The 12797-nt window shown below is 36.3% G+C and overlaps 1 protein-coding gene across 1 annotated transcript in view; it reads left to right on the forward strand.

Moving 5' to 3' along the window:
* Window positions 1-2759, forward strand: part of Gpr158 (G protein-coupled receptor 158) — a 401208-nt gene extending 398449 nt beyond the window's left edge. Inside the window, exons 10-11 of the mRNA XM_026401197.2 lie at window positions 290-436; window positions 1287-2759. Coding sequence (XP_026256982.2) covers window positions 290-436; window positions 1287-2759 — 1620 coding nt within the window. The remainder of the gene's footprint in view (window positions 1-289; window positions 437-1286) is intronic.
* The last annotated feature ends 10038 nt before the right edge of the window (window positions 2760-12797 follow it).

Consider the following 12797-nt stretch of genomic DNA (forward strand, 5'->3'; position numbering starts at 1 on the left):
AAAAGACAAATATATCTTGGAAGTGGATTAATATAAGTTAATACTAGGAAATAAACAAAGGTGGAACTTGGGGTCAGAGAGGGAGCCAAGTGCTAATATTGCCTCACTGAGAGCACCAGCATGTAACATGGAAATCAAAACAAAATATAGCAGCAAATCATTGGAAAGTATTTAGTGAATGAATTTATCAAACTGAAGAAATGCTGTTCATATTAGCACCTTTAGACAATTATTGTGCTATGTCTACAGTGGGTTAATGCCTACAGTTCATATTGAATATCTGTTACAGTTTTCACTTTCAAGCAATAATCCACGTGACGATATTGCTACAGAAGCATATGAAGATGAGCTAGACATGGGCCGATCTGGATCCTACCTGAACAGCAGTATCAATTCAGCTTGGAGTGAGCACAGCTTGGATCCAGAGGACATTCGGGTAATGCTGGTCTATCTTCTTTCCTGTTTCAGAGTAGGCCCAGTTAGTCCCATTGATACAGGCAAATGTGTGTGGATTGGCATGTGCATGCACATGTGTGCCTGTGCTCATGTTGGTGTACACAGCATTAGAGAGAAAGAATTCATATTTTTGAACTGAAGACATCAAATGCAGAGTTAATTCAGTGATAACATGTACAATTGGAAAGTACATGCTATTTCAACTCTTACAGTAGCCTGGGAAGTTTTTATATTTTTGACTGACTTATAGGCAGTCATGATGAAGAACTGATTATCCATGTTCTAAAATATGAGTTTATAACAACCTGCTAATGGAAAAGTAGGATGTACCTGTGACCAGAGAAACTGAACTGGATTATTTAAAATGATATGTGATAACTTATCAGTATCTGAAGGAAGAAGGTGCCCTTTAGCAGTCTATGAACTGTTGACCCTTAAAGCTAATCTAGCATAACATAAAACTTCATCAAATGGCAATATAGTACTTCCAACATTATTCTGGATTGCGGGCTCATCAGTAGTAGATAGTATGTTGTATTTTCTTATGGTCCTGGCTCAGCTTTGTCCACACAAATTGAAAGTTCAAAATCCTTGCTCTGTGAAGCAAGGATAGAATTCATGAGTTTATGTCTTAAAGTTCAAATTTTATGTAAAACACAAAATAATTAGAAGGTAGAAATGAGGAGAAAATTGATAAGCACAAATGTTAACAAAAGTTGTAGAGCAATTTCCCTAAAGAACTTAAGCTTATTGACTTCTAATACCATTCAGTGAAATTGGCAAAAACACTCCATTGAATACCTTTTTTGAATTTGCTCTTGTTTTGGCAGGATGAGCTAAAGAAACTGTATGCCCAGTTAGAAATATATAAAAGGAAGAAGATGATTACAAATAATCCCCACCTCCAGAAAAAGCGGTGCTCAAAGAAGGGCTTAGGCCGTTCTATCATGAGGCGCATCACTGAGATTCCAGAGACTGTCAGCAGACAGTGTTCCAAAGAGGACAAGGACATGGCAGACCACAGCATGGCCAAAAGTACAGCCCTCGTTAGGAAGAACCCACCAGAGCCTTCAGGTAATACAGGGAGACCCAAGGAGGAGTCCCTGAAAAACAGAGTCTTCTCACTCAAGAAATCCCACAGCACTTATGACCATGTCAGAGACCAACCAGAAGAGTCCAATAGCCTACCAACAGAAAACCAAGAAGAGGAGGCTACAGAAAATTCCACACTGGAATCTCTTTCAAGTAAAAAGCTAACACAAAAACTGAAAGAAGACAGTGAGGCCGAGTCTACAGAATCAGTGCCTTTGGTGTGTAAGTCAGCAAGTGCTCACAACCTCAGCTCAGAGAAGAAGCCTGGGCACCCACGAACATCTATGTTACAAAAGTCTCTTAGTGTCATAGCAAGTGCCAAGGAGAAGACACTTGGATTAGCTGGGAAAACCCAAACATCAGGTGTAGAAGAACGTGCTAAATCTCAGAAACCTCTGCCAAAAGATAAAGAGACAAACAGGAAGTGCTCAAATTCAGATAACACAGAGACTAAAGATCCTGTCCCCCCAAACTCCAATCATTTGGAGGAACCAAGAAAGCCTCAGAAATCTGGAATTATGAAACAACAAAGGGTTAATCCCACTACTGCCAATTCTGACCTGAGCCCAGGCACCACCCAGATGAAGGGCAACTTTGACATTGGGGAAGTGTGCCCATGGGAGATTTATGACCTGACCTCTGGTCCTGTGCCTTCAGAAACAAAAGCTCAAAAACACGTGTCTATCGCAGCTTCTGAAATGGAAAAAAATCCAACATTTTCCTTGAAGGAGAAAGCCCACCACAGGCCTAAGGCAGCTGAAGGATGTCAGCAGTCCAGTCAGAAGAGCATAGATAAGGCCGAGGTGTGCCCTTGGGAGAGCCAGGATCAGTCTTTTTTTGAAGATGAAAAACATTTGATTTCCAAGACTATAGTTCTCCCAGGGAGAGCCAAAGATGAGAATGGAGGTCAGCACCATGCAGCCACTGTGTGTGCTGGGCAATACGAGGAACTGCCCCCCAAAGTCATGGCATCAAAAATAGAGAATGAAAATCTCAACCAAATGCGAGACCAGGAAAAGACATCTTTCTCTGTGGAAAATGCACCTGGTTCCTGTAACTCAAGTAAAAACTCCCAACAACCGTTAACATCACGAGCTGAAGTGTGTCCTTGGGAGTTTGAGACCCCCGGTCAACTAAATGCTGAAAGAAGTGTAATTTTACCAGCCTCTTCTGCTTTGAGTGCAAATAAGATAGCAGGGCCTCGAAAATAATGAGGTAGTAAGCCCAGGAAGAAAAGAAAGAAGAAAATCCCAATGTGATACAAGACAGAAGATCTAAGAATCAAAAATTCCCACAGAGTATTTTGTAAGTCAAGGGAAATATGGCAGATAGTGAGGGGAGGTGAAAGGGCTGAAGATGACTAGGACAGGTCCAGCATGTCACAATGCAGAAGTCAGCCTTCAACAAAGGAGAGTCCTCCCCTGGTAAACTAAGAAAATCTTTTCATTTCAGCACGTTTAAGGGAATGCCCTCAACATCTGCCCCAATCCATCTTTCCTCATGGGACTTTGAAGATCCTAAGCAAGATGAGCAAGGAGACAGAAGATGTATGATTTTGGCAAAGAGGAAAAAGTTTTAGATAGATATATATGACAAATTCTAAGTAGCTGACTGAAAAGACCTTACTTTACCTATTTAACCTTGATAGCACTGCTAACTTAATGCATCCCAAAAATACCTTTTATATTAATGATTGCTCTCATTTTATTATAAATGTATGTTTCAGTACATTGTTGTGTCTCATATTCAAGCATTCCAGATTGTATAATTTTTGCAAATAACTTTGATATTATGTGACACAACACATTTATGCAATCTGCAGCTACTCAATTGTTATTGCAACTTACAGAATACTTGCTATCAACTTTAGTTGATTCTTGAAGTACAGTAAGCTTTCTCTGGCTTAAGAAGCCATAACAGTTATGATAAAAACCTTTAGTTTGGGCTGTGGTTTATATATTATGAATTTGGATTTGACTCTATTATTTCACATCATGATTTGTTATACAGTCTTAATCAGGGTTTTTTATACAAGTTGAGTTACTTATTTTGCACTTGTTAGGACTCAGAAGGTTTATTATTATTGGAGATCAAGTGGTCCTACTTAGTCATGTCTCAATAAGTTAAGGACAACTTATCCATTGTTTGTTCAAAGTCAGAGTCATTCCAATTACTTGTCCCTTTTACTCTTTCAGTATTTCATACTTAGCAACATTTCCTAAGGAAGAAGCTAAGAGTGAGAAAAATATACTGTGCATTATTATTACCAATGGAAAGGGAAGACTCTAGGAATGATGAGAATTATAGCATTAATACACATAGATCCAGGAAATTTGCCTTCAAAGTGAAGACAGAACGATAGCTCCTAATAGCATTTTCAAGGGATTATTTTTTTAAAGAGAAAAATTAATGATAGCATCAATATCATTATATGGATATATTTTATTATGCATACTGAAAATATATTTTAAATTACCTTAAACTATTTATTCTCATAAAATTTTATTCATTGCTTCAACTAGGGATAGAACTTGCTGGGCTCAAATCCCAAAGAGGTTTTATAACCTGATTTATTCAAAGATCATAAGGTGGTATGGATTCTTCATTCTAGAAACCTTCAAGTCCTGAAAATTGCCCTTGCAAGCCACCTTACTCAAAATGAAAAGCCTAATATTATTTGCAAGGCAAAACAGCCTGCAAAGTATATCTTACAAAACTTAACTGCACTCCACACTGATCTCTTCGCATGAAAATCCTAAGCTGCTGACTTCACCCTACTGATGTGATCATGCAGTGAGATTCCAAAGCTCAGTCTCATTTTATTTAAAGGTGAATCACTTAAAAATAGAGCCCAGACTTTGCTTTCTCTCACTCTGAACACTGAAGTATCAATTGCTTATTTGGCCAGGATATTTCCAACCTAAATAACTGCTTTCCATTTCATAAGCAGCAAGGGGAACATGCTAGGAGGATAAAAGATGGGAAAAAGGAGTCAGAAGGTGGATTTAAGGCTTTTCTTAGAGAATTTTATCCGCAGCAGAAGGTAAAAACAGAATTCTCTGTGTCCACCATCAACATTTTCTCAGTGATTTCATTCAAGAGTATGCGAGCATGTGGCCCTTTTACAAAGCTGTGCATGAATCTCCCTCACCCATTTGCTTACTTTGTGCAATACTCAGGTTGGTGGGGTAGGTACGAAGAGCTATAGAAATTCTATTTTAAAGTGTTGCCTTCATTTCTTTATTTCATCCCTTCCTTTTTAGTCACCCAATCTTCCTACCTTCTTGAAGTTCCTAGAATACTACTTTAAGGTATATTTGTGAACTTGGTTTCGAGTTTCTAGACCAACATACTTGTTTCACTTATGTCTGAGATTTCTTAGCATTTGATTCACTTTTGAGAATTAAGCAGTGACTTTTATTGCACTTCAGGATGATCCTGCTAGACATGTGGCTTAAAGAAAACTTGCCAAATTATAACTTAGTGACATTCTACAGACCATAGATTATTCTCTACCAGCATAGAATGGTGAAAATGCCTAGGGTCTTTCCTAGAGTTTCATTGCCATTATTAATCACCAAGAGAAGTTGAAATTTACAATTCTGGAGGATATTTTCCCAGGTTCATTACAATAAGAAAGTGAATAAACACTTACTAGAGTCTCACAAACATTTGTTAGGTTGTCCTTCTCAATGCATGTGCAGGCTGCATCCTGTCCTTGTTTTTATGCCAGGGTTTATAAATAAGTAGATTTATATCAATCTTAATAGAACTGTATATTTTATGCAAGAATTAAATGCTTTACGACATGAATTATAACTTAACCCATTGTAAACTTTGGTGGCAATATGGATTTGACACTCGACAGTTCTCTTGTATTTGCTTCCTAGGTTTCTGCATGCAAGTGATGACAGGTAGGACTGAAAAAACACTGCCTTTGACTTCTAGCATTTAGCAACTGAGAGTTGTAGAGTCAACAAAGCTGTTAAGTCTCTTCACTTAATCTGTGGTTCTTCTGAAACTATTATCTGAAACCTACAGCATCCCACCATGAGATATTTGGTAAATTTATGTCGTGATGTGTTGCAGCATGTAAATAATTATAACTTCTCTGCAATAAAACATATTTATATGAAAGTGATTTATGGTGATTTGTGTGTTCATCTGTCAGAAAGTAAATTTATTTCACCCAACTCACTTTAGAAAGAATTCCACATAGATCTTTGGTTTGGGTACCCTTAGGCACATATTGCCTTATCTTGCCTATCTCAAGAAACAGGTGATTAGCCAAATGTGGTCTCAAGTATACAAGTAATCATTTGGCACCATTAAAACCCATTAGGACTAGTGGTATTGATTTAAGAAAGTTCTTCCCAAATAGGAACTAATTCAGCAACCTTTTTGGTGGTGGTGGTGGTGGCTTATTCTGCAGACATAGCAGGCATTCTGCTAAGCAATGATGATACAAAGAAAAATGAGACCTCCAAGAACATTCAGACTCATAAAAGTATCCAGTGCCTGGTAGGATAATACACAGATGAGCATAAGTAAGTCAAGGAGTCAGGGATTTCACTGGGATTAAATTCTGCAAAGGCATCATGCAGTGATGAAGGCATCAGGTATGAAGGGGAGCACATAACGCTAAAGATGACTGTACTCAGCCTTGCTTGCCAGGCTTCAGTTAACTGAAACTTCATGCCATCATACTGGATGCTATCAAAAAGCTTTCAACAGAGGCATAATCAAGTTGTGTATTAGAAGGATCATTTTGGGAACATCCCAGAAATGTATTGAAATGGAAAGACACTAGAAGTAACTCGGCCAGTTAGAATACTAGCATGACAGTCACAGGAAGGAACATGAGAGCCCAAGGGCGAGAGGGAAAGATTGCTGTTTGCTTCATCAAAATCACATCTTCTAAGGAGTTTACTATTTTGTGATACTCATGTGATGTGAGAAAAATTAGAATACTTAGATAATTAATGACAGCTATCATGTTTGTTGACATTTTGGCTTATTTAAAAAATTAAAAACCCCCTCTGAAGATATATATACCTCATCCCATCTGCTTATGAGAAATGTGTAGAATAGGAGCCCAGGTTTGTGCTAGGGGAAGCCTTGAAACTAAACTGGGCTGGGAAAGGAAAGAGGCACAAGAGTGCATTGCAGTATGGACTTCAGTGCCTATCTGGAATTGGTAACTTTCCAAAGCATCTCCAGAAAGAGAAACAGGAATGAAAAGAGGGAGGAGGAGGGAGCTGCCTTCCCTACCTAATCCCCGCACCTGTTTCCTTAAATGAAGCATAGCCATTGCCATTTCCCATCTGTTCATATTGCATGCACCTGATGAATAGAATTCTTGTAGAATCTGTGGCTACAGCTCTTTGAGCACCCTAAAAGGGCTAACACAAAATTATTTGGGGATTAACAAAGCATGAATGTTAAGTCTGCTGTGGGTTCTCATGTGAGGAGGAAGATACAGGCTTTTCAGTTACTGGTGGAATTGTTCAATTGATGTCTGTATTTTTCATACATATTCATAGTACTAGTCATTGTCTTGGTTCTAAATTTAGAACCTTTTTGTTAAAATATGCCTAAGAGAAATAAATCTACCAGAAATGAACTTTATCATACAAAAAGTAATAATGTAAACCTATTGTTCAAAACAATGCAAAGTTAAGATTTTCTTTATTTCAGCATATTCCATTCTTTTTCCCTGAATAGTTATGAAGACAAAAATAATTTTTGTCCAATTTGGGCTATTTTCTCTTCAAACATTTGTTTCTAGGAAAGCATAGGGCCAAGTTCAAGCACATTGAATGTTCTAATTTAGTGTTAACTGGTTAGAAGGCAGATAATGAAATGTATGAATTGTTTTATAATTTCCCTCTCTATTCTTGTGATGTAAAAATAATAGATTGCCAGAAACGAACTGTCTGATGAAATGGAAATGGAAAATGAGATATAAAAATGGGAAAGATCTATGCTACACAGTAGTCATCTTCCTAGAAAGAAAAATAAATTAAGCACAAATAAAAGGTTCATTCGAGTTCTCGCAGAACATACTCCTATTTTAATTCAATCAGCAACAGGAATGGGGGGAGTGCCTTCTTTTATGCATACAAGAAGATTATACAGCTCTTCTCCAGACAGTCCCAGGGATTTCATCCTTCCAAACCTTTTGAATTTGCTCTTTGGTTCACCTGAAACTCTTTCCCTCCCTCCTCTCCCTATCATCATCTTATGTCTACTTCAATACAAGTGTGACCATATATTTTATCATACAAAGAAAACTGTTGAAGGCTGGGCTTGTGGCTCAGCGGTAGAGCACTTGCCTCACATGTGGGAGACCCTGGGTTCAATCTTCAGCACCACATAAAATAAATAAGTGAAATAAAGGTATTATGTCCAACTACAACTAAAAAATAAATATTAAAAAAAGTATTGTGCCCACCTATAACCAAAATAAATAAACTTTTTTAAAAAACTGTTGACAGTAAAAGTGCAGTATTAAAAATCACACCTGGACAACAGCAGATCCTGGGCTATTCCAGGCAACCTCTAGGATGTTTATTTGTTTGCCATATTTAAGGAGCAACAAAAATGCCCCTGCTACCTCTATGGAGCTTTTCCCAGTGCCCCAAGTCAGGATGAATCCGTAGAGCACACCACAGAAACTTGCTTTAAATCCATTACTGCATTAGCTTGAAATTGAGTTCCTAAACTCCTCTCAAGTAGTTCCTAAACCAAAAGCTCCTTGACAGCAAGAATTTGTCTCATTCATTGATATGTCCCCAGTCTCATGTAGTGTGCCTTTCTATGAGTTCAATAAATATTTTCTAAATTGCAATTACTGATTATTAGTCACTTCTTAAAATATGCCTAAAGGGAAAGAGATTCTTACTGTAGCATTTCTAAAATGTTGAACATTAACTGATCTTCCATAAATGGAAGTTCCCGGAAAATTCACAGATTATGACCACATTAATTGTAACTCTCCTGTTTTATAAGTATTGATTTGCCTTCATAAGGGAGAAGTCTAAGGTTTAAGCCATAGCCTAGTTTTTCATAGCTATAAAATATATTTCATATGTCCAAGAAATATTTAATGAAGCTATAGGAACTTGATCTTAGTTATTAGAATATTTTCTAGAAAAATTGGCTAAAGCATTTTCTAAAGCATTGGCTAGGACTATATAAAACGTCTACATAAAGATATATTCTCATGCTAGGCTGTTGCATATTTCTGAAAAATGAGACATTTAGTTTGAACAAATAATATATTTAACTTGAATTTCTCATCCATATGTTTATTACTTTGTTATATGCATGCATATATTATATGTATTCTATGGGGGAACTGAAATATATAGCTTACTGTAAATATATATACACATACAACTGGTTGGTAATTGGAAAATTATATAAAAGACATCAAAATTTCCCATATAACATATTAAAATATTATAAAAAACATTTTCTTAAGACTTGTAGCTATAAAAAGGTATAGTGAATAACTTAATGAATTATTATGAATTATGAATTATTTATTCATGAATTATTAATAATTTATTAATTCATCCCTCTGCTTCTTAAAATACATGTTACATATAATAAATAAGGAACATTGGATTTATTATTATCCTCAGGACAAATCTGGTATCAGAAAAATGTAAATAAAATAGGGATTAAAGCAGAGTTGGAGAATAGCCTTTTGTTCCTGGCACATGAGAAAACTGGAAAAAAAAAGATTATTAAGGAACACCAAGTTCCAAACCTCAGCTTCAGAGCCACTTGAATATGAACAAGTCTGTCCCAGAACCATTTTCTAGAACAATAGCTGGTAAGGCTTTATTCAAGTACACATAGGCAACATCGCTTTTTACAGCCCCTTGTAATGATACAAGAAAGCATCTATTTCTCAACTCTGACAGAATCCTACCTCTGCAGTCACCTGCAGTTGTGTACCTTCCCAAAAGGTTAGGGATCTAGGAAGCATGCCTTCTCTTTATTTAGCAACTACCTGCTTTTGTTATATTTCAAGACATTTTAATGATTAAGTTTAAAAACATATGAAACAAATTTAAATGCACATAGGAACAAGTTGTAAAACAAATTTTAAAAGGCTATAATGGGAGGTATTTCATACCTATTTATAATATGTAAAAAATGTGGTAATTACTGCTGATATCAAAGAGTAATGTATAGAGAAGTAATGGGATGTAATGTTTTGTTTGAGAAAGTCTTAACTTCCCATTTTACATTTTTTACCTGAACAATCAGGTTTGAATGAGATGGCATCTCAGGACCCTTGTAGTTCTATGACTAAGATCACATGTGCATGCGCAAGTGTGAGTGTGTGAGTGTGTGAGTGTGTGTGTGTGTGTGTGTGTGTGTGTGTGTGTGAGAGAGAGAGAGAGAGAGAGAGAGAGAGAGAGAGAGAGAGAGAGAGAGAGAGAGAAATTCCGGTTAAATTGCTTTGCTAGAATGAATACAACTAAGCAACTCCTTCACACCTAGTAAACATTTGGAAAATTTTAAATAAGTTAAAGAAATATATCACACACATGAAAAAGAGCAGAGAGTGATGAATGGCCATCAGTCCCCGTTGAATTTTATATATTTTTATTAAGATATAGAGTTCCTTGAGGTTCTGGGAAAAAAGTTGAGGGAAAGTATTTCAGAAGCAAAATGAAGCCAGGCTCAGGACTGAATCAGAAGCAGACAGCAGTTTGTTTTCCAGATCCTCTTTGCTGAATTTCTCACTTTGACTTAGTCTTTGTTGGGAATCAATAGTTTTGCTTTTTCGAGCAGAAGTGACTCTTAGAGTCCTTCATATAATATTGAAAGTTGGGTCAAAATATTTTTGGAAGACCAACCTTTAAATGAAAATTTTTCACTCTTAAAAGTTAAGGGAATCAAATATAATAAGTATAAAGTTTAACTATGTAGGAAAGTTTATGGATAATTAATCCAGAGAAAGTCAATTTTGTATGACAGATGCCTACCCTGCCCAATCATATTCTCCTTTGATGTTGTACTTAATTGTAATTTGGAGAACAGACCATCGTGACTAATCATACATATTCTAAATAACCCAAATAACATACTACATTTTGTTTTCTCCACATTATTGTTTGCAACTTTTTTTTATTTAATCATGAAAAGGAGAGCACCAATTTAAAAATGATTTAGTTTTCCTAGGATTCAGCTCTTTTTACAGGTATTCATTACATACCATTACTTCTCTATACATTAAAAGAACAACTTTTCCCCCAGTTGAATTATTCACACAAATGCATCATGGTCCCTTTGTATTATATTTCTGAAGTGGCTATTACCTGCTGTTTCCTAAAACTATGCTTAACTTAAGAAAGTTTCATTATTCTTTGATCACAAAGAATAGGTAAAATATTGGGAATGGAGTAAACATGGGTCTGCAGAAAGCCTGCCTTGTGTAAGTAGTGAGTTTTGTTCTCTATAAATATTTGTAGCAACCACCTGATATATGAAAATTAAATTAGAATGAAAGTTTTTTTTCTTGTTTTGAAATTCCATCCTACTTTCCAATTGAAGTTAATGAAACTTAAGCTTCTAGACTGGCCCTGGACCAGAACACACATAATATCAGCATTAGTATTGGCATGAATTTTGATTTTTTGTTACTTTTTTTTGTAGTAATGGGGATTGAACCCAGGACCTTGCCCATGTTAAACAAAGCACTCTACCATTGAGTCACCACCCCCGGCCAACATTGGCACGAATTTGAAAGAAATGCTAGTGATCTAAGGTTTAACTTTATGAACTCTTCCAATAGAATGCTTGGAAGGGGCAGTATTGGGCCAAGGAAGTTCACTCTTTGTCTTAAGACAAAGAATGGTATAGCATACTGTACAAGAACAGCTCATGGCAAGAGAAGGAGGAGGGCAGGGATAAAATTAGGCAAAGAGCTGAGTTTTATTGACAAAAACATGAATGGACCCAGCTTGACCCTAGGTCAGAATGGGTTCAGTGTATCTCAGACAGCAGCTTTGGTGTTACCACATATAATATGATTTGAGTGACCTTCCACTGAAGGAAAGAGACTTGCATTCTAAGTCCATATTGCAGGCAGCTGGCTAAATCTAGTAATATGAAACTATATTTTCAGCCTCAAACAATAGTTGCTCTCAAATTGGAAAAAGCATTGTAAAATGAAAAGGCCAACCAAGTCCTCTTAATTTTAAATGATTTGGGGGTTTTAAATTATATTTTGCATGTTCCCATTGGACTTGTTGGCAGGGACTGTGGATTTTACCATTATTATTTTTAATTTCTTGGTAATTTAATCCTGGAACATTAGGGGGAACATAGAGTGTCCTAGAATAAATTCTATGTTTCACAGTCTCTTTTTATGCTAGATATAACCAATTGACTAAGTTCTCTTAATAAGGTATAAGCAGAATGTTTTATGTAACTTTAGAAGTGTCCTTAATGGTAAACAAGCGTGCTGATTATTCTGCCTATTTTTATTTATTGCAGCTGGAGTTCTCACGGGCACCTTGTACCTGATCTGAAAGGTGTACAATGAGGATAACAGAAAACAAAATAGAAGGATCCAGGTTCCTTATCACCATACCTCTCCTGAATCATTTTCCTGAATATTTTGAATTGATTAGAGAAATATAAACCTATACTTTTGAAAGCCACTTACTTGGCTTTTGTCACTTGAAGATAAACTTCATCCAAATTCATAAACACACCAGTATTTATTGGTCCCTCAGCCAAAATCCTTCCTTTGAGGCTTCAACTTTCAATACCTTGCTTCCTAGATGATCAAAAAGATTTTTTATTTTATTTTAATTTGAATAGTGCATGTGAAATAACATTTCTGTACTATTTTGTTCAGTAAATCTATGGGGACTTTTTTCTTTAGAACTGTGTGTTGCAGATGGTTCTTTTCCAATGAAACAGCATTGTTTTCTCCAATCCAAAATAAACCCTACTTTTAAATCTCATCCTTTGTATTTAAACAGAAAATGTTTGAATTCCTAATTTCTATTTTATCAAAAATTTCATGGGAGGTATGACCATATATGGACATAGGAGATTGCATTACTGTTCCCAACTATCTGCTGTCCTCCTTGGAAGTCCTATGCCTTTCCATTGCTTCATGACTTACAGTGCCTCACTGATGGTGGATATATTTCCTGCCACATGGATTGCCCATGTAACTTGCTTCAAACAATGAAATGTGATCAGAAGTGACA

Source organism: Urocitellus parryii, chromosome 9 (genome assembly GCF_045843805.1).
Source record: "Urocitellus parryii isolate mUroPar1 chromosome 9, mUroPar1.hap1, whole genome shotgun sequence".
Lineage (NCBI taxonomy): Eukaryota > Metazoa > Chordata > Mammalia > Rodentia > Sciuridae > Urocitellus > Urocitellus parryii.